Source organism: Urocampus carinirostris, chromosome 16 (assembly GCF_059441175.1).
Source record: "Urocampus carinirostris isolate Australia breed hairy pipefish chromosome 16, RoL_Ucar_1.0, whole genome shotgun sequence".
In the NCBI taxonomy this organism is placed as follows: Eukaryota; Metazoa; Chordata; class Actinopteri; order Syngnathiformes; family Syngnathidae; genus Urocampus; species Urocampus carinirostris.
In genome coordinates, this window is record NC_142364.1 from 33645922 (window position 1) to 33671855 (window position 25934).

General features: G+C 38.5%; 1 protein-coding gene across 2 annotated transcripts in view; it reads right to left on the bottom strand.

Annotated features, from left to right (window-relative positions):
• The window catches only part of wdr91 (WD repeat domain 91), a 28994-nt gene extending 7678 nt beyond the window's left edge, over window positions 1–21316 (bottom strand). Inside the window, exons 1-12 of one of the 2 annotated variants that reach the window (XM_088319654.1) lie at window positions 21216–21316; window positions 21064–21141; window positions 12455–12603; window positions 12200–12379; window positions 11917–12124; window positions 10400–10482; window positions 7998–8107; window positions 4436–4610; window positions 3382–3561; window positions 1902–2095; window positions 892–946; window positions 699–794 (exon numbers count right to left, since the gene is read on the bottom strand). In XM_088319654.1, coding sequence (XP_088175780.1) covers window positions 699–794; window positions 892–946; window positions 1902–2095; window positions 3382–3561; window positions 4436–4610; window positions 7998–8107; window positions 10400–10482; window positions 11917–12124; window positions 12200–12379; window positions 12455–12577 — 1404 coding nt within the window. In that variant the 5' untranslated portion in view covers window positions 12578–12603; window positions 21064–21141; window positions 21216–21316. The remainder of the gene's footprint in view (window positions 1–698; window positions 795–891; window positions 947–1901; window positions 2096–3381; window positions 3562–4435; window positions 4611–7997; window positions 8108–10399; window positions 10483–11916; window positions 12125–12199; window positions 12380–12454; window positions 12604–21063; window positions 21142–21215) is intronic. The other variant, XM_088319655.1, reaches the window with a different exon arrangement.
• Window positions 21317–25934: the final 4618 nt, after the last annotated feature.

Consider the following 25934-nt stretch of genomic DNA (forward strand, 5'->3'; position numbering starts at 1 on the left):
AATTATCAGCTCGCTAGTGATTTTTTTCAGCGGGCGTAAACAAAGAAAATACGCCCCAAAAATTTAGCCACTCCGAACGAGTTAACAGTGCAACTTTTATAAAGGAACTCATCAGTCACTATCAAAATCATTAAAGGGACAGTGTGTATTACTTAGAGACTCTTTGTGGTAAAAAAAGAAAATTAAAAATTGATTTGAACAAAAGTAAAAAATAGATATACGCATGCATTTTTTTAATAGACTCGAAGGTCGATTGACTAGCATTTATATTACATAACATGAGCCTCACTTAAAGGGAGCTGACATAATTGACATCTTGCTGTTAAGGGTAGCCAAATCCTCAAAAGGCTGGGGAAAGACTGAAAAGTAAAATGGTGCGTTTCGGTCACCATAAATCTTTGTAATTTGTATTTTTCTTTGTGCTTCATAGAACTTGTTTCCGGTTGCACTATACCATATAAAAACATTTAGTGGTTAAATAACACACACTGTCCCTTTAACTGATAACTGGGAAAAAAACATTCTAAAAAGGCATTTGGAAACACGGCAGAGGAGTAGGGACACTCGCACCACCAAATTCATCCGTGCAAGCCACTGAGTTCATTGGCATGAATAACATTTAACTGCAAGACAATCATGAACCATGAATTACACTTTAAAAATTGATTCTGATCAATGCTAAGCATGTCTTTTCATACCAATCTGTCAGGTTTGGTGGCCCACTCAAGGGATAACAGAGGAGACTTGGACATGATTGTGGCTTTGGTCTGCATAATGGGATTAAATGACCAGACCTGAAAATTGGACACAGTGTTTGAGTGCAAGATCCTGAGTTTAATCCTTTTCTGTACAGTGTTTGGTTTCCCCTAAATACAAAAGGCGAGTAATTACCTTGATAACACCATCAACATCCAAACTGGCAACTTTGCGTCCAGAGCAATCAACCCTAAAAGAAGTATTTTAAGAGGACAATTATAACAAAAATACTTGAAAGTGTGATGGGGGACTAAATGCATTTGTTAAAAAGAATATAATTTGATATATCCAATCAAGTGCAGCAAACAGCAGATTACCGACTGAGATTGTTGACATTCCACATCATTGGTATAAATAATCAAACGTTAATGAGAGAGTGGATAAATGAGCCTGTCTAAGGTGTTAAGGCACCTACGTAGTTCCCAGCAATTACCCAATTACTAGAGCCTTAAACATCAATAAACGTAAAACGAAGATGCATGCCGAAAGACTATGGCGTTTCATGGGGGTGTATTGATTTAAGTTCCATACTCTCCAGGGGAGTATGAAGTCACCATTCCGCCTGGTACTCGCTGGTTATCTTGGGTACATTCCTGCAAACTGGAAGTTGTGGCATGTTTTACTATTTTCACTTTCATGGACTTAGAGTGATTTAAACTACCGTGGCTGGTGATTTGAATGCGTAAAAATGACATCAGATCCATTTAAACTGCATGAAATAAGTGACGTGTACAAGTTGTGTGATGTGAATGTGAACAAAACAGGTCTACTTACAAATTTGTAACAGAATAAAGCTTTTTCGACCTTTTGTAATCATTGAAAACAACAAAAAAATATTTCCGTGCGTGAGTTAGGATCTGGTTTCAGTCAACACACACGCACGAGGACCTACTGTATGTCGAAGGTTCTGTTTCTGAGTCGGATCAGGAACCTTTTGCTACTAGTAACCATGGAAATAGCTACTCTTTGTTTCATGTAGGGGGTTTCTTTGTTTAAAACACAATGGACCGTGAACATAATGGATTTTGTACTTAACTCACAGATTGGATCCATTACTGTAATTTCCAAACTATATATAACATGCAAACTGTATACAGTGATTCCTATCCAATTTCCAAAAGGAGAATGTTTAACAGAATATCAACCTGCAGTGCATAATTGAAGAATGATGTTCTCCATATTCTTCTTGGCTGAGTTTGATAAATGGCAGCTCTGCCGATAGCCCGACGTTTTCCGTGCCTCCACCACTCTTGCTATTTGAGGAAGAAGACTCGGAATCTTCACCCGAGTTCCCAATCGGAAGATCCACATCTTCTATTTCCCCCTTTTTTTCTTGTAACTGAAGAAATGAAATGAAGACTGTCTAAATTGGTTGCTATGTACCAGTCACAGACATATAGGAATAAGCTTCAGTCCATAGAGGAAGTAACGTCATTGTGTTACATGTTGAACAACATGGCAGCCGATAAGGAAAAGTGTCCGGTGATTTATTATATTGCTGTCACTTTTGGAATACGGGTTTCCCCTAAGCAGTATGTAAGAAGAAAAGCAACACCAACTTAAAGATATTCACACTGAAATGCTAATGAACACTACACAAGCATCACCTTAACACAAAAAGATGCATGTGATTAAAATCATGAATTATAATTAATCTCGGGCAGCACGGCGGAACAGTGGTTAGTGCGTGGGCGGCACAGTTCTGAGGTCATGAGATCGAACCTTCCTGTGTAGAGTTTGCATGTTCTCCCCGTGCTTGCATGGGTTTCCTCCGGCTACTCCGGTTTCCTCCCACATTCCAAAAACATGCATGTCAGGTTAATTGGCCGGTCCAAATTGTCCCTGGGTGTGAATGAGCGAGTGTGTTGTCCGTCTCTGAGTGCCCGGCGATTGGCTGGCAACCATTTCAGGGTGTCCCCTGCCCACTGCCCGAAGATAGCTGGGATGGGCTCCAGCACCCCCCCGACCCTACTGAGGATAAGCGGTGCAGATAATGGATGGATAATTCATCTCTGATTATAATTGGAGTCTAGGCTATAAAAAGTGGGAGTTTTTCATGTAATGACTGTAAAAAAAAAAAAAAATAGTTTTGGAAAGACAGAATTGGGTCAATTTGAACATAGGCAGGTTTAACACAACAAGGTTTGCGGTGCAGCCGTTCTATTCATGTTAGACATTATTGACTACAGTAAACTGTTAAATCATTTTTTAAAATGTTTTCAAAGGGACAGTGTGTATTATTTAGAGCCTTCTATTGGTTAAAAAAAACTTCATAAAGAAAAGAAAGAAAAAAACTAGGGAACTGACTTAATTGGCCATCATCCTACTGCTACGGGTACCATAGAAATAAAAAAGGCTGGACAAAAAAAGAAGAATTAACCAGTATGGTTGGTCCACTTGGAGACTCCGCAATTTGTATTCTTCCTTGTGCTTTGTAGAACTCGTTCTGAGTTGCACTACACAATACAGCGACATTTGGTGGTCAAATATTACAGTTTCCTTTTAAACTATCCTGAAGGTTTTTTTTCTGACAGATCACCACCTAGTGTCTATCTATGCATGCTACTGCTCAGTAATCTGATGATGTAATATGACACGAGCAAGAATTTCAAACTGGTCAAGTACCTGTAGCGATGGTTTTGAGAAAAGCTCCTTCCGCTCCTTTTCATGAGCTTGGATTTTCTTGTTCCGTATGTGTGTCGGTTGGTTTGTCTGCGGGTTTGGATTTTGGGATTGCAAACTAAATGGTTCACTGGAAGCTGGTTTTGCCTCTTTCACTTGGACTGCATCTTTTGACTTTGAGGACTAGAAAAAGAAAGTAATACGAAAAAAATTGTCTGAATTTCTGGGGAATCCTTTTAATGTATTGCCAGATTCTTAAACGTGCAAAATTTGGGGAAATAGTAAATGCATTTTGTATAGAATCTGGATATATTTAATCTGTATATTCAAATTAATTTCTGAGATAATGCATTTTAAAGAAAGCAAGTCTTGTCTTTGTCATCCTAAGCTGTGACGTCATCAGAGGAACACCAGCACCCTACCAAGTCACCATATTGTTTTACGTGTAATTTAGCAGGTACAAGTGTTTTAAGAAGCTACGGTAGTTTTTGATGTGGATGCTTAGGCGTTGAGTCGCAGGTGGATGCAGTAATATACAACAAAATGCGAGCAGCCAAAAAGGGGATAACTACCCCAAAACGGCGGCAGTTAAACTTGCCACATGCAGCTTTTTGAGGTCAAAGCACGCAACTTAGAGAAAACAATCACAAGACCCCCAGCGACAGGGTAAGGAAAGTTCCAATTCCTCCAAGCAGAAATGTGCGGAATGTAATCGCTGTTCACCACTATCGCGGTCTGTTTCAGAGATGTCTTCATATGTTGTGTTAACGGGATTCTTCACTTGGAAAGTGTTATATTCCTCCATTGACAGCACAGCTATACAGTAAACGAGCCAGATGGGTCAACTTTGAGACTAAATTTCTCGTGTATCCCGGTGCTTGGAATACTTTCATACTTCCTCCCCACAATCATACTACATACTTGCATGATTGTGGGGAGGAACACTACATATTCTGTGCCTAATTGAAAAAAAAAAACCTTCAGTTTGGGAATACGTTTAATAACATGTTCCATACAAAATTGTGGCAATTGCGTTTAACTGTTTTGGCACATTCACCTGATTGGCGGATTGGTCCTTCCTGCCGACTGCTGTCTGGCTTGGCGAAGAAACTGAAGTCGCCTGTTGCGCTTTTCCGCCTGGTGTGCGTAGCCCTTGAGGAAGAAATGTTGAGAAAAAGTTCCTGGATGGCGTTGTGGTGACACTCACAGCTCGCTGGCTTGACACCAAGTCACTGAGAGCAAAACAATTGGTCAAGATTTCGGTACAGTATGGAAAACAAATTAATCTTGTTATTGATTGAGCTTTATGGCCACATATGTATTAACAGGATGAATGATTAATTTGAGATTATTTGGAGGTGTGACTTAGATTAAACGGCCATATCATTCTTAAAACGCATTGATGGTGGTGGGTTGTGGATAAAGCTAAATTATTCAGGTGTATGAATGTATGTCAATGTATAAAAATCAATGGCGTAGTTTTTTTTTTTTTAAGCGGAAGTCAAACTTGGCAGGTTCGGCCTGATCCTCAGCCCGGTTATTTTATCCTAAATGCTCGTTTAAAAATAAGTACCCGGAGACTGCATATTCTCATTTAAACATTTACCGGATGCCAGAAAGATTAAATACATAGGCGTGGAGCCTTTTTCAGCATGATGCGTAAGTAGTAGTTACTAGTTTTATACTTCCTTGTTCGCCCACCCGCTCAGGCGGGACGGTTCAGCCAGTGTGTGACACCCAATGGTCTTAACTGGTTCAAATTACATAATGTGAGCAAGAGTGCTTATGGATAGGAATACAGCAAAGCAAGTATAAGGTCACAGAAACTTAGGTTTTGGATCAAGTCTTCTACCTAATATCTGAGAAATCTAATCTCACAAACCAAAACATTTCCAGACAATGTTGTATACAGCTAATTTTGGGTCAGATGCTATGGTAGAGGTTGCCTCGGATATTGCCACCCTTTTTTATTTGAAAATGTAAAAATCACATAACACATTTTGAAACACTATTTTTTGTCATTGCTTTTTTTTTTTTTAAAGGACACTGGTATACATGATTAAATGCGCAAAAGTAAGCATACAGCTAATTTACATTTCTATTACCTTAAATGAAACTTAAGCATTTTGGGTACTGAGAAACTGTATACACATATTACTTATATGCATCACTGCTGATACACACACAGTAAAACTTCTACAAAAGGGAATAATTCCTGCCTGGCTTGAGCTTCTAAATAGAATTTGTTGTATCTTGAGTGAATTTTTCCAAAACAAAATAACTGAAAACCAATGACAAGTAATCCCTCAGTTATCACGGTTAATGGGGACCAAAACCACCTGCGAAAAGTTAAAATCCGCAAAGTATATATATATATATTTTTTTTTAATTTCTTTTTTTTAATTATTTTTTTTTTTTTTTAGACCTGCGAAGCTCTGAATCCGCGAACGTGGAACCACGAATTAGCGACGCCCCTTCAAAAATGCTTAAAAAAAAAAAAAAAAAAAAAAAAAAAGGTTTTAATTATTTTTTTTTATTATTTTTTAGACCTGCGAAGCTCTGAACCCGCGAACGTGGAACCGCGAAGTAGCGAGGTCCCACTGTAATCTGTACCTGGCCTCCTAATAGCATTTAATTTAACCCCAAATAACTGTTAAATAAAGCTTCCTGATCACTAAATACACATTCAAATAGTTATTGACCATAAAAATTAAGTAAAAAGCTAAATAAGATGAAAGTAAAATTACTTCAAAGCCCCAGCCTGTGCTGAATGAGCATGGAAGGTGACGCATAGCAAGCGAAACAGGGCCAACCTCTGGCGGGTGGGGCACAGTGTTAGATGGGTATAGACCGCTGTAATGGGGTTTGCCTTGATATCATCCGTCTGTCTGTCCGTCACGTGCCACTCACCCACTCCGGACAGTTTCTTTCCCATGTCCCGCCAGCGACCGCCGGACCAGGCTCCACAGGTCGTGATATTAAAAAAAAGAAAATAATAATACAACACAAGCGCATTGGATCAGGTCTGCATTGCGGAACTGCACGTGCTAACTGGGACGAGCCGATGCCGGCGGTGAGCAGCCTCCAACGATCGCTAGTGGTAGCATCGGAAAAAAAGTTGCGCGAAACACATCCTGTATCTCGAATTTCTCACATCTCGAGAAGCCTGTCTGTAAAGGAGCCACTGTACTCATTTTAAGATATTGTTAGTATTGTGACTTCTAGTGGCTGTTTTACAATCTGGAACTATAGGTTTAAGGGCATAGACACTGACTTAATGTTCAGTGATACCTCTGCATACAGAATTCCCGAGATACTCAAGTCTTGCCCGACATACGAGAGAAAACCCAAGTTAACCACTATAGACCGCTTGAAACTATTCACTGTAAGCACCAGCTCGTCCCAGTTAGCATTTGCCGCCATAGACCTGATCCTATGCACCTATGTTGTGTTTTTTTACCCCTTTGCATCAAACGTGTATTTCTGGGACGCCCCTCGATGGAAAACACTTGCAACTAAACTGCGGCAGACATCCAGGCAACCAAAGGGAAGAAACAGGTGGACGACATTAATGTGACCCTGTGCCAAAAGCCCGTACCCCGCTGTGGCTGCTCCTACTGCGCCACAGGGCAGGGTTTATTCGTCATTCTATTATCATGTTATTGCTGTTTTCTTATGATCAATTACTATTTGAATGTGTTTTTGGTGATCAGGAAGATGTGTTGTACAGTTATTCAGAGATAACTAAGCTTTGGGAAGGCAGGAAACTTTCAATTATTTTAGATAAGGAAAATTTGCTTGTTATAGATTTACTCGTCTAGATATGAGCATGATCCAGGAACATATTAATCTTGTATGTAGATGTATCACTGTAACTAAAAATAGATGTATTCTGGGGGAATTTGAAGAATTTTAAAGGTAAATTTGATGTACAACTGGTTTCTGTCCAAAACAAAACTAAACCGGTGAGAGTAAACATCCGTTCCACCCAAAAAAAAAAGCCTGATGAACCTTTGAGTGAAATGTTTATTTTGCAGCATCAACCGTATCACAGCACAGTGTAATCGCAGCATGTGATTCGCCATTGGTAACTTAAATAAATTAGTTGAATAAAACATTTTAAAAGTATTTCTGATAAAAACAGACAATAATGCAAATTGCATTTGCCGTAAAGTGCCTAAAAATATCTTAAAATTGTGATTCAGAGGTACATGTATTTCTGAAAGAAATGTTTGCACAAAAAGACAATGTTCACTCCAGTTTTTCTGGAGTGAATAGTGTTAAATCATAAACATTTGGTACCACTGATTATTTGCTAACTCTAAAATGCGGGAAAAAAAATCAGTCACTTCAAACCAGGAGTAACATTGTGCATCAAATAAGTTTTTAAAGCAGTCATAATATTTACCAATGAAAATCATTTTCTGAAACGATATACGGTTGAATCTCATATTTGGTGAAGCAAAACTTGACATTTTGCTTTTATAAAAAGTGCAACTGCCTTTTTACAGTTAGGACTAAAACCGCATCTTAAAATGCACATCCCAAAAAGAACATTTGAAGAAAGAGCACACACTTTTGGAGTCAGGAAAAAAAAGACAGTGATGTTTGTGGCTCACAGCTCAGTATCTCCCAGTCGGTCCATGTTCTGAACATAAAGAGGAAGCTTGTGATGGACCGCCTCGTCTCCATCTCTCCCGTCTCGGTTTTCTGTATGCAAGGCGAACACCTGGACATGGTGAGACGATAACCATGAGAGGCCGTTCTAGGAGTGAGTCATACTCTCACATTTAAAACCACACATACTACTATACTCTGATACACTCACTGCTATGTTATCACTGACACACTACTATACTCTCTCAGAATACTACTATACTGGTATAAACTCCAGGCAGATGTTGAACTGTACAACATATACACACAGATCAGTGTGCATCGCCATGGATACCAAAATTACCCAAAGTAAGACAAAAATGAGAAGTGAGTTGATCATTACACCAGGTGCAAAAAATACAACCTAAAGTAATAGCAATTTTAATGCTGTGCGATAGTATAATGTGTGTAACAGTCTTTTGATATGTGTGTGTGTGTGTGTGTGTGTGTGCGATAGTATGGTAGTGTTTGGGAAAGCATAGTAGTGCGTGTATGAGAGCATATTGGATGTGTGAGAGAGTATAGTAGTGTTTGTGCATGGGTATGACAGTCTGTATGAGAGCATAATTGTGCATGTGTGAGAATATGATATTTGGTGACAGCAAGCATGATTTACTTCTCAAACGGCCTTTCACAGTTAACACTTCTTTACAAAGGGACTCTAACTATCTAAAGGCATTTTTATGAAAATGCAAGAGTATGTTTGTGAATATAGTAGTGTGTAGTAGCGTAGTATGCGAGTGAGAGTTTAGTAGTATGTTTGGGAAAGCATAGGGTGTGAGTCTTGTAGTGATGTGTGTGAGAGCATATTGGACGAGTGAGAGAGTATAGTAGTGTTTGTGCATGGGTATGACAGTCTGAATGAGAGCATAGTTGTGCATGTGTGAGAGTATGATGTTATAGGTGAAAACAAGTATGATTTACTGCTCAAACGGCTTCACATAGATAACCCTTTACAAATAAATTCTGTTACTACTTAAAGGTGTTTTTAGGAACAAAATGCAAGAGTATAATGTTTCTGAATATAGCGGTGTGTGGCAGCATTGTATGCGAGTGAGAGTTTAGTGGTACGTTTGGGAAAGCATTGTGGTGTGATGTGTGTGAGAGTTAGTCGTGGGAGTATAAAAGCATATTAGGATATGTGAAAGAGAATAATACTGTGAATGAAAGTATAAAAGTGTTTGTGCATGGGTATACTGTCTGTCTGAGAGCATGGTTGTGCACGTGTAAGAGTATGATAGTATAGGTGAAAGAAGTTATGATTTACTATTTAAACGGGCGCTCAAAGAACAATTCTTTACAAAGAGATTCTGTGACTACATAAAGGTGTTTTTTTAATGAACAAAATGTGATGTGATATAAAAATGTGAGTATATGATGAACCCAATTTTGTGAGAAGGTTGTCCAAATTAAAAACAAAGTTTAAAGCAGGGGTGTCAAACATACTGCTCCTGGGATGGATCAGGCCACCAAACGGATTTAATCTTGCCTGCCAGACAATTCTGAGAAGCACAAGAGAAAAATGAGCCGCATCACATCCCAAAAAATGACCTGCAGTTTTAAATACGTCCACTGGGCGTCGCAAAAACTAGACACCACTCCCAGAGCAGACCACCCAATGTACCTGTGTTTGCAGACTACCATTTATCAACATTTGAGGAAACACCCATCCCAATGTTTTTTTTCTTACAATAGAGGTTAAATAGGTGCTGTTTAAGGCAATACAATTGCACTCACGTGTGGTGCGTGGATTTCACGCTTAACCACAATAGTCACGACTAAACTACGTTCTTTATCCCCAGTGGTTGGGTTAGCACCCGGCCTAAAAAATACAAAATCAAAAAAATTGCATTGGTGTGTCTTTGCAGATGTTTAAAGAAGCTTTAGTTCCTAAATTCAGGCAAAACATTCTAGAAAAAAATAAAAATCAAAAAGAGACTTTTAAATCATTTGCACTTAAACTGGGGTTTGTGTGAAATTTACCTCACTTTGCACGAGTTTCCCTGAAGTAAATAAACTGTAGTAGAAATAAAACCAATCGTTTTTCTTTTTTGTTATAAATGCACAGTTGATAAACACTACAAAAATTATGCTTTAATAAGGGAAGAAAAAAAAGAGAAAAAAAACTATTATTTATGATTGAATCTTACGCCCCTGAATCATAATCACGATTTAATTGTGAGCCTCCGAAAGATAACCAGCCCTATAGCTAAGGTACACGTTTTATGCCACTAATTTACAAGTTTAGCCCCCGTGATAGTTTTAATTTAAAATTAGTTTGACACCCCTGCATCAGAAGGCGCTTAAATGTCATAAAATGAATACAACAACAAAATATGTTTTCTTTGGGGACTTGCACACTTACCAACTGACGAAGTTGCTCATTCTCTTCAGCGAGACTTGTTGTCTTTTGGACTTCTGCATCAAAACTAAGTAGTACTGGTTGGGGTGAAGCCCAGTTAAGGAACTGAATTTAAAAAAAATAGCTTATACCGTTTAATAGCAGATAATAGCTTTTTGGCTTTTCACAAGTATTTGATATGGAAGTCAGCAGTTTTGCTTTAGTAAATCCTTCTGTTACTGCAAGTGCCCAGCATGCAGCACTAATGGACCATAACCAAGTAATAATGAACGTTGTCAATAGAAAAAACGAGCACCGTTTGATTATTCCCCCCCCCCTGATTTTTGCAGTTGATTACTTGATTCAGTTTTTGATATTTGACACCTGCAGTTTGGTATTTTGACTATAATACTTCACTGTTAGTGGTTTTTGACTGTTATGCACCGTTTACATCATTGTCCCTATTGGTCACCAGAGTTTTTTTTATTTTCACACCCATTAGGATGGATCTGCGTTTGTAACGTAGGAGAGTTAATATAAAAGAAAGTTTGGACGGGTTTTAGAACAGGTTAGACGTTTCTTTTCTGAGGTTTGGGTCCTCTGCTCATCAGGTAGTACAGTATGTTTAATAACTTATTAGGTTTGGATGAAGTGGTTTGAGATAGCTCTGCCAAAAAATAATCCAATAAAGTCATACTCCAGCACATATTTTTACTGATTTTAATCATTTTATTATTTCACAAAAGATTTAAAAAATAATAAGTTACAAAGTTGTGAAAAATGTTCCACTGGCAATAATCTTTGCTTACTTTAAGTATTATTTTAGTTATTTTTCTATTAAAAAACATGTAAGTAGATAAAAATATGTTTACAAAAACTGCAATTTTGATCAAGTTGCTGCTTCACAAGTTCAAAATCCATTGATGTATTTTCTTGTTATTTTGAGTGTATACCTAACTATACAATTAACAGTAGTTTTTATAGAATATTTTTCATCTTGCTATATACTGGGGTAGTCAACTATGGATGGTTTGTAGGATTTGGTAGCACTGTCTTCATATTGCGTCGGGTTCGGGCATAAAATGTCAATAATTAAGTGGGATTAGGCTTCTCTCTGTTTTTTTTTTCTTTGTGGAGGATCTGGACAACATGCACATACTTGTACTCAAGTAATTATTTGGATGACTACTGTTTTACTTCTACCTAAGTGATATTATTCTGAAGTAACTGTTCTTTCACATGAGTAACACACTTCGGCGCTGCACCTCAGTACCGTGCGTACTTCAGCCCCAAAGTGCAGGTTAGGGTTTACTTAAGGGCTGGTCCTTCAAAACAAGTTAATCGGTTGGGTTCGGGCTGGTTTGGACTTTTATACCTGTCAGATGGGTCGAGTCGGGCTGGATATTTCAGGCCCAATCTTACCTGTACTCTATATTGTTCAATGGCAGTGAATAACTAACTGCTTAATTAAACAAGCAATGTGAGCAACCATTTGTTTCACAAAAAATTCCCCACAACAGCTGGATTTGACTGAAGGATATGCATACACTGGAATAGCACAGAAAGGAAGTTGTGTAATGAAACCAAGAAGGTGTCCGACCACTGGCGAGAGAAAAACGTTGCAAAAGCTGGGTTTTGTTCGGGCGCAGGAATAAAGGGCAGGATGAACCAATCTCGCCACTCTGACTGACTCTGCAGCTCCATAGCCTGCTTCTGGAAAAACTCCTGAGTCTTTTCCAAGTTTCCTTTCTGGTAAGCCAAAGGAATGAAAAAATGGGTTACACAGGGACTTTGGAATGCAGCTAGAATTTGCGCTAGTCTTACCTGGATGGTGTTTACAACGTAGTATCTATACAAGCTTGTTCTTAGTTTGTTAACAGTGGGACGGTAAACATCCTCCAGTCTGCAGAAGAGCCGTCGGTCCAGGTAAAGCCAGTAGGCCTTCAGGGAAGACAGTTCAAAACTGTGGATGAACTGTAGAAGCTGATCTATGATCTTATCCACCTGAAAGCAAACATTTTTCAAATGTAAACATGTTTGGCATGTCTGGATAAATGCCTAAATGAAAAATTGTTCTACCCTGAAGCCTTTCTCCTTGTCAGCTTTAATCTCACTGTCAAGGTGTTTCAATGTGCTGGTGAAGCCACGATACATGAGATATTCTCTCACATGCTCGTCTGTTCTTTCCACTGCGGAACCCATGGCGACCTGTGAACCTGGGTGCAATTCTGCAACAAAATATTTTAAGGGACACTCATTTTTTACCACGAGATGTCATACATACAACAGTTGAAGGGACAACTTTAAATATTTGATCACGAGATGTCACTATAAATCAGGGGTCGGCAACCTATGGCATGCATGCCAGCAGTGGCACACAAGGGGTTAACCAGTGGCACGCGAGCACACGGCAAAATAAGGATTTTTTTTTTCATGCGCATTTTTGGGTGAAATTCAGACATTTTCAGTTGCGCGCAGTGTTATTTAGAGGCTTTACGGTAGCTCCGCCCCTCCTCCTCTGCTCCGTGTGTGAGCGTGTCTTCGCCGCGCCTCGCATAGGAGGAGAGATCTGTGTTTTAACCCACCCACAGAAACACCGGTGCGCGATTAATGAATGAATCACAACAACTCCTCCAGCGAAATAATCTCGTTCTTTTCAGCCAGCGTGGACAGATGACTGAGGCTTTGTGCAAAAAATGACCGTGCTGTTTGTGCATTATGCCTCGAGGACGTTGTACCTTGCACGTCAAGTGTTAAGCATCATTATGAGACAAAACATGAACATGACTTCAAGGACGAGTCTGGAAAGACGAGTCTGGAAAGGCGGAGACAAATAAATAATAAACGCGTTGTGTCCAGGTACGGCAAACAAACACAGACCCTAAAAAACATTTGTCACTGCAACAAACACCACCACTGAAGCAAGCATCCACATTGCTCACTGCATGGCAAAGCACAGAAAACCATTTACTGCTGGCGAATATATTAAAGGCGTGTGTGTGTGTTTCAAGTTTTGATAAGTTCTAAAAAAAGATTTTTTTCGATGAATGGTATGGTTCCTGTCCATATCACTTGATTTTGACTGTAGATCATTGTTGATGAAGAATAGTTGAAGTCCTGGATGTCTACAGGCCTTTCCACATGTTGCTCACAGTCATTTTTTAGTTTGTTGATGAACAAAAATAGTGGAAGATAAATTGGTCAGTTATACAATTTCAATGTATATCCATGTTGTACATTCGGACTGGTGTAAAATGACAGCTTTGTTGGAGATAATAAAAATTGTTGTGCGAGTGATTTATCTTGGTGTGGCACACTGATTTACAAGGACATTCAAAAGTGGCACTCCACACCGAAAAGGTTGCTTACCCCTGCCATAGATGTCACTATAGTGTAGTGCAGGGGTCAGGGACCTATGGCTCGGGAGCCAGATATGACTCTTTCCATGATTACATCTGGTTTGGAGACAAAACTAGTCATGCAAATTAGGTTTACTGTTGATACACTTCAAGATTAAAACCCACAAAACATACTAAAAACACCAAGAAATGCAAGCAAGGCACCCAGTGCAATTTTAATGGCTGAGTGGTAGGAGGGGGCGGAGCTTTGCACAATTTTCTGGCAAAGTATAATTGATTAAGTGAGTAAACGTAACATTAGCCTCTGGGTGCTCACTTGATGTGCTAGCGTTAGTTTAGTAGTCGCTGTGTGTGTGTGTGAGCGACATACTTTTTATTTCAGTTAACTGAAAGAATGACGTTTATTTGGGCACAGTACAAAAAAAAACAGTACCAACTAGGGCTGCATAATTAATCGAAATCTAATTGAAATTGCGATGTGACGTAGTGCGATAGTGTAACCGCAAAACACTGAGTTTCTTTCAAGGATTAATTGTTCCAGTTTGTCATTTGAGTGATGGAGTGTTTGGCCAACAAGAATTGTCACATTAGTGGTTTAACGGAGCTGGCCAATCAGATGCAGGTTTTAATGGCACCAAACAATAAAGGCGGGGCAAAGTACGCAAGATGTGTGTTCACGACTTTGATAGGCTGCTGTAAGCCTTTGCACAAATGGCTACCAAAACAAATGCCACAATCCGTAGCTTTAGTGGCTTGTTGCATTGAAAATAAATTCAATAATGAAATCAGACTGAGGAAAGTGATAAAAGCGCAAAAAAAGCTGATCAACAGCGACAGCTGCCTGGACTTTTATCCGGGAATTATAGCCGGCTGTTGGAAGCTAGGCTAACAACTCTTAAGCCACCACTGCCGAATGTGGCCAGTCACCAACGCCAGATCCATTACCCATGAAACGGACGACTTGGAACTACAACATGTGGAAAATAGCTACAATTCTGACACATGTTCTGATCATCTCAAAGACCTTGCCAAAATGGTGGTTAACCGACACTAGCGTGTAGCTAATGATATCAAAAGGACATTCTGATGTCTCGACGCGTGTTTTTTTACTGGATCAGAGTATTTGGACTTTGAAAAATAGAGCTGGAGAGATGCAACACAGTTGAGGACATTTATTACAAAGTTTCAAAATAAAGATTAAACAGTACAGGAGACAGTTCTCACAGTCAAAAGGACATAGACAATTGTTGATCACAGTTTTTGTAGGAAAAGACAAAGGGCTGTGGATTTGCAAAAAGGAACAATAAACTTCAACAGGCAAAGAAAGGAACTCAAATCGTATTCAAGAGCCCTTTGTTAAAACTGGTCGCAGTTGTATTTCGAAGTTTGTATAATAAGAAGGGTAGAAGACAATAGCTGAGAAAGTATGTTGAGGTCACTGGTAATTTTCCCAAGACTCCTATCTATGTGCTAACAATAAACTGATGTGATGTATCATTTATTATGCTCTCACGCCATCTAGCGACCAACATTATACGCTGCATTTGAATATGTGAGTCCTGCCTAAACCAATCAGAATACGCTTACCGTATTTTCCGCACTATATGGCGCACCATGTTATAAGGCGCACCTTCAATGAATGATATATTTTAAAACTTATGCCATACATAAGACGCACCCCATTATAAGGCGCTATAAGTGCATGCTGGTTTAAGATCAGGTAATTGTGCAATTTTGTAATTGTAATCCTGTGCAGTCCTTCGAGACATTTTTGGGATTAAGGGCTATTTACGGTAAATAAATGTGACGACTTGACTACAGTAGAGAATGTAGTTACTTTATGCAACCTCTAGATGTTGCCACGCTCAAGGGAATGTCAACAAAGCATTCAAAAAGGTCAAACTTTATTAACAAACAAGCTTTCCACAACTCCATTCACTCCCACAATAAATAAACAGCCGTTTTATTATTTTCTCTGAGGTAAAGCATTTTCGTGACACATCTTTAACATCTTTGAACAACATCGACATAACATTTTATTTTTTGTCCATTTAGTCAACACGCAAAGAAAAAAACGTCTGATACTGTTATTTTAAATGAAACGTTAGTGCAATCGCAATAAAGTGACACTCGTAATGTGCAAAAACAACGAGTGCAAAGCAATAACATAATAACTGTAAAATGTAAAACGTAAACACACAAAAGAAAAACAAAGATCACTCTATAAGCTCCTCATCGACGAATCCCTCGAATTCTTCTTCTGCTGTGTTCGAATTGACCATATCTCAGTGAATGGGCCATCCAACACGTCCGGTGTTTTTGTGCCAGCGCTGTTGCCTTCATACGTATAGTTATCGTACTGACACTTCTGCTTGCCGCTCTTTGTTGAACAACCCACTGTTCAAGTGTCTCCTCTAACTCTGGCCATCTTGCTTTATTGCCACGGAAACTTTGTTGAGTTTTCCTTACTTGGCGGAGCTTATCTTCATCCTTTCTCCACTTCCGTACCATCGATTCATTTAAGTTTAACTCTCTCGCTGCCGCTCTATTGCCGTGTTGTGCTGCGTGACTGATCGCTTTGAGTTTAAACTCGGCGTTGTACGCGTGTCTCTTAACAGGAGCCATTTTCTTATACAAATGCACGTATGAAAGAGAATCTCGCTCTCTCTCTCTCTCTCTCTCTCGCTCTCTCTCTCTCTCAAACGTGACATTCTGAATAATTCTGTGTTTGTTTAAGGTAAATTGTGCTTTACATCTTCACCAGTCATAACCCTGGATTCAGACAAATACTGTATTTGTTGAATATGAATTAAGCAGTTTAATGGGGTAGCCATTTTGCCACTTAGTAAACAAATACAACACGAGCCCCGGCAACTACCAATCGTTTAATATTTCCCAGTATGCACAGCGCGAAAAATGGAGTCGGCGGCTGTTTCTCGTAGTTGCGAGACCTTGCGAATTTAATATTGAGCCATATATAAGGCGCACTGTGTTATAAGGCGCATGGTCAGCTTTTGAAAAAAAATAAGACTTTTAGGTGCGCCTTATAGTGCGGAAAATATGGTACATGCCCTTGTTTTGTTCTATCCTCCAATCAAAAATCTATGAAACAGTATCAGAGGGAGGCTCACGTTTCAGTCTGTGGGATTATTTTATCGCAATCCAAGAACGCAATTTTGCCTTGTTTCAATGTGCTTGCTTTTCTTTAATAAATGAGCTTGATTATAATAGTCTTATTTCATCTAGACATCGTTTTGAACCTGTCACCACACTCAAATTTAAATAATGTGATCATTTATAAACATTATTTTGACAGTACAACTACAGCAGCAGTGTTTTTCAAACTTTTTAAATGTGATGAACCCTCTGAGAAATAAATACTCCAAAAGGGTATATTTAGGTGTGGTTAGTTAACCATTTAATAAATGTCTTCTTTTAATACCCCCAATTAGGTCAAAAATAAACCGATCTCCTACTTGTTACAATTTGCCCCAGCCATCTCGGTTGGTTTAGAATAGGGTAGAATTTATTGTAACATGTCAAATGAAAAACAAAATTAAAAAGTGACACCCTGATGATGCAGGAAAATTTACAACAAAATACCACAGTTTAAAATAATAGGTTAGCAGTAGTAGTATAAAAATAAGTACTTCTAATTAAAAAATAAAGAAATGAATCACCCCATTGCGAAATACCCGCCCAAGCATGGAACAGATTAAGGATTTTATGAGAAAAACAAAAACAATATTTTGGGGGTATAAAAAAAAAAAAAATACGCTTTTTTTTTTCAACAAAACACGATTTTGACGGATCTTATGTTTTTTTTGCCTTAAAAATAACCAAAATTTGTTCGCATTTTTTTAAATAACCCATTTTGAGTGGGCTTTCAAAAACAAACAAACAAACAAACAAAAAACATTTACCCAGTCATGTTTCTCTTGGGTTTTCATTCCTTCCCCCCAACTGTTTTAAAATGTCGCCCTATTAGTATGTATGTATGAATGAATGTATGTATGTATGTATGAATAGCCTTTATTGTCATTAGACAGAAGTACAATATAGTTGGCGGGCCTTTCCTTTCAAGTTCTAGGATAAAAATGAATGAAAATATAAAAATGTAAAAATAATTACGGTAACGATATGAAATAAATATGTGTTACATCCTGAGAAGTACAAGTAGCAGCATTCACTGTAGAGCAAAGATTACATTAAGTTTATTTTGTTTTGGAAATAACCTTATTAATTACTTTTGAAGGATTTTGATTTAGATTATCTTTTAAAAATTGTATTTAAAATCCCCACCTACCCTCTAGATCAGGGGTCTCCAACCTCTTTGAGCCCGAGAGCAACTTTAAGGGCACAGAATAACAGTTTTCTTTCATATTACCATGAAAAAAAAATCTTCCTCCCATTCAACCTTGATAACGCCCTTCTAAAAGAAGAATTTTAACGCAATGAATTAATTAAATTTGCATTCTTACTGACATTTTACATGAGAACTGATTTTTAATATTTTGTTTATTTACCCTTTCCAATTGTTTTGTTTACAAATGCTCCCCTCCCCCAAAAAAGGACAACATTCACGGCATTTTGCAGGAAATCACGTTAAATTTTTCAAGACGCCGTCATCAGTTTCATGAACTCTGCACTATTTTTGTAGAAATGATTATGTAGGAACAGAAATAAGGTATTTTTAAACTAAATAAAAATAAAATATCACATCTGGTTTAAGATCAGGTAATTGTGTAATCCTGTGCAGTCCTTTGATACATTTTTTTGTGATTAAGGGCTATATAAATAAATTTGACTTGACTTGAATCTCTACTAATCACTAAATGTCTAAATATTAAAACAAAACATATCTTTTAAACTTAGTAACACATTTTGAACAGTTTTTCAATATTTTACCTTCATTTTGCCCATGGTACTAAACTGTTGCCACCAATGACATTTGTTAGTGAGAAGGTTGGCATTGCAAGCTCTTCACCAGTTTTCTGTAATCTGCAGTATAAATTGACTGTGCTCGCCCGCAGACGGACATCGGAGAAAGTGGCGAGGATATCGCTGCCATTTCTGAAAAATCTTGAAGTAAAGTGTTGGCAATAATCATAATTGTAGCCTTGTGTGGTTTAACGAGGCTTCGGTTGCTTTTTGAGTTGTTTTTTTTTACGGGACTTGTAACAAAAAGACTGCCGTTTGCCCAAAGTTGCCTTTATTTAGCGGGCCTTATCTGTTCGTGTAGTGCTGCAGGGCGGGTAATTATGGTAACATAGTGGCAAGTGCTGAAGCGGCGCTCCTCTTTGTTCCAGCCAAAGTCGCTGCGCAAATGAGAGTTTTCTTTCACATTATTAAAAAAAAATCTTCCTCCCATTCACGACAAAAATGCTTAGGTTTCTTCCTTTTTCCGCCATGTTTAAGAATGTAGAAATCCAATTTGAATGTAGATATCGAGGCTGCTATTGTCATGCGCGCTTATCTCTGCCCCGTGTTACGTCAAAGTTCTCAGATGATCGAACTCTGCTAATTTGATTCTTTTTTTAGGTTTTTATTGATTTTTTTATACTTTGTTTTTAATGTACATCACTGAAAATGTGATTTTAAAAAATTGCAACACAATTTTATAACATTTTAGACAATGATATTTCATAACTTGGTCTATTTTTAGAACGGGCAAAATTCTTCTGCCAGTGAAACAACCTTTTTACCATATTGTAACTTTAAATGTTTGGTCTTTTGTAAAATAAAAAAAATCTGCAAAATCATGTGCAAGATTGTGACTTGATTTGATTCAGAACTTTTCTGAAGTGCAATAAAAATGGTGGATGGTCTGCATTTGTGATCGTGATTTTCAAGTCACTGAAAAACTCCCAAAGCGCTTTACAATGTATTACACGTGCGCATCTAAGAAGCACTGGTCTCCAGTTAATGCATATTTTTGTAGAAAGTTTTAAGCAACTAAGTACCAATACTCCACACCGTGTATAAAATACTTATTTAGATACTTGCAATCACAACATAAAAATAAAGTACAGTGTATACATAACTTATGAGCAAAAACAACAACAAAATAACTCCACAACTGATGCCTCCAAAGAATTATATTTAAATCTTCCCTTCTTAATGTGTACCGAACGATAAACCTGCATTTTGAAAATGAATACTACAATTTGTTCAGTGCACAAGAATCATCTGTAAAACATAGCTAGATAATGCTTTAACATTAAAAGGTGGTGTATGTAACCTCAAACATATTCTACTTGCTGACACCATCTGGCTGAAATCATGGGTGTGACCTAGCACCCACAAAAATATAACAGTTTTAAAAGCCTTCATTCCTTAATAAAGGACAGGATAGGCTAAAATGTGATAAGACACATAGAATAAAAAAGGAAAACAAAACAAAAAATGTGAAACATGCAGCGTCAGTAATATCCCACTGCCTTTAAATGGTTCAGTCTATTTGTTTCCTAGCACCGCTTTCTTAAAAACATCACTTACAGAATAAACTTTCAGATATATTCTGAGATCTATGTATTTTCTCCCCATTAGCACCACATTTTGATGGATTATCTATAAACCTTTTACTTTAAAAAAATACTGATGAGTTGATGAATTTTGAGATTCTGAGTTCTTTTTTTGTAAGATAACAGCTTGTATTAGAGAACACAGAGGTAGATTATGTATTTATCATTTTATTACTTATTTAAATGAAAATATATATTTTATTAACAGGCCAGACAATGTGTGTGTTAGAACCCCCAAAGCTCTGAACCTTAAATTGCCCCAAAATCATCATTGCAGCTCATTTGTGTGCAAGTATGTAAATTTTTAGTCTTGCTCGAATGAACTCCTTTTAAATATTTTTGGGGGGTTTGGGTTGGCATTGGGACTGCATTCGAAACAGTCTATTTCTTACTTTCACCATTTTCATCGTACCATTGCCAATTTAACTTCTGAGGTACAGTGATCGGCACATTCGCCAACACGCGAAAGGTCCCTCTTGCCTAAGACACACCAGGGGAAATGGTGCCCCAATGGTTAAGGGATCCGCCCAACCCATTCTGTAATAAAAGCTGAAAAATAAGTATATAATTGTAAAAGAAATGTGTCCATGATTTGTCCGGCATATATTTGGTAATTAATACGATTCCGACATCAACTAAAAGATCACCCCAGCTCGTGTTGCTGTGAATGTTGTTGAGCCACGATGCTCAAAGTGACATTTAGTTGCATCAAACTATACGCCGATCGGAGTGTAAATTTCGAACAATCCTACCATTATAATAACAATATGAAAAAATAAATTAAATTTACAAACCATCAACGTACCTTGCAGGACAAACAAGTCTTTCACGATTTCAAAAAATTCTTCGGTCGTTCCTTTGGAAAGAAGCACAATTCAAATCGCTGTGGGCACAAATGAAAATGCACAATAATCCAGTGACCAAAAGTGAACTGCTGGTAAAGAAAATGTTACATACCTATTTCAATTTTTGCATACTTCGAGAATTGAGACTCAATACATATGTCGCACCAAAAGGCTAAACGCTTCCTGTTTTGTGTCTCCAGACAATCATGTGACTTATTTGTACGGTCTGACAAGCTCGTGTTTGAGTTGAGCTCGCCCTCTAGTGTTAAACAAATTAAAAATTCATTTTTACAGCAATACATTAAAGGACAGATTCCATATTTTATTCGTGGCCAATTCTTCATCTCTGTGCTTTATTTTTTGGGGGTTGACTCTCTATTTTTTTTTTTTAAATCCCAATGTACAAACGATGTATAATATACTTAATTGGACATTTTTATACTATTTGGCCACTACATTCCGCTTTATCGTGTAGTGCAACTGAAAACGAGCACTGCAAAAGTAAGAATACAAACTATGGTGACTCAAGGTGACCAAACTGCTCAGTATTCTTCTCGTGTTATTGCCCAGCCTTTTGCAAGGTTTTTGTTTTTTAGGGGTACCCGTAGCAGCAAAATGACGATCAATCATCTCAACTCCCTCATAGGAAGGCATGTCATACTCAGTTTTGCTTGGGGGTCGTATCAAAACTTTATCTTTACAGTCGGGCTGGGTCAGTAAAAAAAATGTCAACGCCAAATATTTAGCTTTTGTGACAAGGAAAGTTGAACAAACACTTGTTTTTTGGACACTAAGAAAACTGACAATAGAGGGGAAGGTCCTAATCATCAAAGCGATCATCCTCCCACTGATTTTATCAATCTGTTTAATTTTTATGCCCAAAAGAAATGTGCTGCTACAACTGGACCGAGCCATATTTCACTTTATCTGGGGCTCAAAGTGGGAAAGGATAAAAAGAGATACAATGAAAAAGAAAAAGGAAAAGGGGGGGAAAGGAGTGCCTCACCTCCAGCTTTTCCTGGGAAGCAAATATGTCTCCCTCCACTTCCGAAACGCTATGGGCCCACCCAATAACCCGAGGGGTCAAGCGATGACCCGGTTCTGGATGGGCTCGTACTTGCGGAAGCTAAAGCTTGTACCAAACAATCATTTGATTCCAAGTTTCCTTTAACTTGCCAACAGCACATCTCTTTATTAGGGACTTTTTAAAGAAATTTGATCTGGAAACACAAGAAAGTCACACTTTACAAAACCACAGGGCCCTCATTGCTATTGTGCAAAAGCAAGCAACAGTAAGTCCTGTGCGGGGGCTTGTGTTTGGCGAACCTACAACGGTTTGGAGCAACGTGAATCATCCTGCCCTCCCAAACAGACTACGAGACTTGTCATGGATGGTGGCTCATGAGGTTCTCCCAGTCAGAGCCGTAACGCACCACCGAGGAATGTCAGCGACTTCGAAGTGCCCTCGACCTGGCTGAGTCGGTGAGGCACCTTTTTTGTGAGTGCAGCGCTGCCGAGGACCTGTGGACAATCGCCGACCAACTAGGAAAATTCCCGGACTTGCCAGCAGGGGAGGTCCCTGACGCACAGTACGTGCTTTACTGGTTGAGTCGGTCGAGGAGGTCACAGAACGACTTTGCCAGGGACTGGCTCACTCTAAACGCCATCAAGGACGCCATCTGGACCTCCAGAAACCTGCTGGTATGGAGGTGCAGGCAGATCCCCCCCGTGGCTGTGCTCCAAATGGCTGCAGATACCATACAATCTGCGAGCGGAGGGCCTAGGACGCAGCCATAGAGAAGAATCGTCTGCGCCCACCCGGAGGGGGGGACCGGAGCTACACTGTGGGGGTCCCGGCAGCAAGGGCCTAGTTGTGGAAAGTAGAAGTAAGAAGGGAGAGGAACCACACAAAGGACTGGAGGATGCTGTTTGGGAGGGTGGGATGGCAGAGCTATGCCCTTGCACAATAGTATTGCCCTTTACACGTTGGTCAACATTCATGTTGAAAATGTCAGGAAAAAATGTTAAAACGTCATATTGTCAGATATAAAAAAATTGTGAATATGCTTGTTTGATGTTGAGATTGTCGTGTTTGTTTGCTGCTGTTGGTGTCGGTGGATTTGTTCAGAGCAAAAAAACAATCGATTTTGGCTTGGACGGATCTATTGAAACTGACAAAGATGTTATATAACGAAATTGTGAATATGCTTGATTGCTGTTAAGATTGTCGAGAAGGGTTGTTCAAATCTCACATTGTTTGTTTGATGTTATTGGTGTCAATGAATTTGTTCAAACTGGACGGATCTATTGACACTAGAGGTAAGATTTATGGCCCGAGCCCGAACCCGAACCCGAACCCGAGGCAATTTCGGGCCGGGTCGGGCCCTGAAATGTCAGTCATACGGTCGGGTCGGGTCGGGTTCGGTCCTGCTTTTTTTTTTTTTTTTTTTTTTTTTTTTTTTTTTTAATTAATTAATAATGTGTTAAATGTTCATTAAAAATATATACTTAAACTATGTATGGATACTAGACCAAGGAATACTTGTTATAAAATAAATAATTTGGATAAAACGGAGAAGGAGCTGTAATCGCTATTTTTCCGACTCCTATGGAAATTCCTCCCCCCCTCCGATTTTAAATGAAAAAAAACAACAATTTGTTTACACCGCGGGATCCAATGCAACCAGGGTTTCATTCACAATAAAAAAGACATTACATACGGATATTATAGTAAATCAAATAAATATTATTTGTGTACAATTAGTTGTGGTTGCGGAAATCATAGCGTACAGTGACGTTGGTGACTTTTCCATCCGCGTTAAAAAAACGCATTTTGTAAAATACGATCGCGCTTTATTGTTTAAATAAACGCGATCTCCCAATGATTATAATTATTAGCTCGCTTTATTTTGTTTTAAAGCGTATTATATAGAATACGATCGCTTTTGTCGGAAGCGTACATTGACGTTGGTGAGATTTTCATCCGCGTTAAAAAACGCAATCTGTAGAATACGATCGCGCTTTATTGTTTAAATAAACGCGTTATATAGACTAGGATCTCCCAATGATTATAATTAGCTCGCTTTATTGTTTTAATAAGCGTTTTATATAGAATACGATCAGGGGGGGGGGGGGATTTGCATAGGAGTCGGCACAACACGTCAACATCCCCTCTCAATGAAACTGCTGCGCTAAAATCTTAAAGGCGTACTACTACTGCTGCTGTGGATTATGGCCCAATGATCAAGTCGTCAAAATGACGGACGCCTTTAAATGTTTTCGCTACCTCAAAAAAAAAACCGTCAATGACAGATTGCAGTGCAGACACAGAAATATAAAAGATGTAAATGTTTATACAGTTTTATTTAACTTAGGCCTAGATGTTGTAACAAAAGGCAGAGTTTAATTTGTTATCATAAATCACCCCTCCTTATAAATAAAATATGTAATTTCGGGCCCCCTCGGGCCGGGCCAGCAAATCCAGTTAATTAGTCGGGCCGGGTCCGGGTCGGGTTTAATACCCCCCGGGCCTGCGTCGGGTTCGGGTGCTTTTTTTGGGCCCGATCTTACCTCTAATTGACACTATCAAAGATGTTACATAACGAAATTGTGAATATGCTTGATTGCTTTTAAGATTGTCGAGAAGGGTTGTTAAAACTTCACATTGTTTGTTTGCTGTTATTAGTGTCAATAAATTTGTTCAAACCAAAAACTTTAGCTTTTTTTTTTTAGCACTACGGTTTATCATTCAGCCTCCATTTGTAGCCTACCCTATGAATTATAATGAAGCGCTAAAAGGGATCTCTTATGAGCACAACACATTTATTCACAAACAATGGAAAAAAAGCATTTTCATGTGTGGTTTTGAAGATGATCAAGGGTCAGTGTGTAATATTTAGTACTGTACCCCCATGTGGTACACAAAAACTTTCATTCAGTAAAACAACAACAAGAACAACAGCATTGATTTGAATATTATGCAAAATACATGAACTATCATACCAATGGTAATTTTGATATAAATAAATCATAGGTCAAGAAATTTGTTTGTGTTTTACATGGCAGAAATACTACTTAGATCGCCGCCATGTATGTCTGGCCTCTTGTACCCTTCTGTGGCACTGGTAGTCGTTTGCATTAGACAACAGTGCCATTCAGCGGTCAAATATTACACATTTGGGCTTTAACAAACAGTTTATTTTAAAAGTTGAAAAAAGGAAGCTGTACGTTCTTACCAACTCACCAGACTAAACAAATACAAGGGGAGCTATGAATAAAAACATGTTTGTCTCAATTGTTATACTACTTTGAAATAAACACAAAATGAATACAAAATAGGAGCTTTAGCAGTGAACAGGCAATGAAATGAATTGATCTGCATTTATATAGCGCTTTTCAAGTCAATGAAGACTTCCCAAAGCGCTTTAAAAATGTTCTTCACATATAGGGGGCATTAGGGGTTCAGTGTCTTACCCAAGGACACTTCGACATGTAACACGGAGGAGCCGGCATTCGAACTGAGATCGATCAAGACGAGCGCTCCACCTCCTGAGCCACTGCCGCCAGGCTGGTCCTACAAAAGGTAAATGGTAAATGTGAGAAAATACAGCTTAATATTGTCTTTAACATAAAACCAAATAGATCTTATTTGTAATGATCATTAAAAATCATCACATCTTTTCCTCATCTCTTTCATTGCATTCCCACAGTCTACTTGCAGCTGCTGGCTGCTAAAACATGCAATCGTTGTGTTTGACATTCCTGGTTTAAGTTAAGAATAATTTTATGTAAAATACATGTGTAGCACTATTTAGATATTCTATATAACACA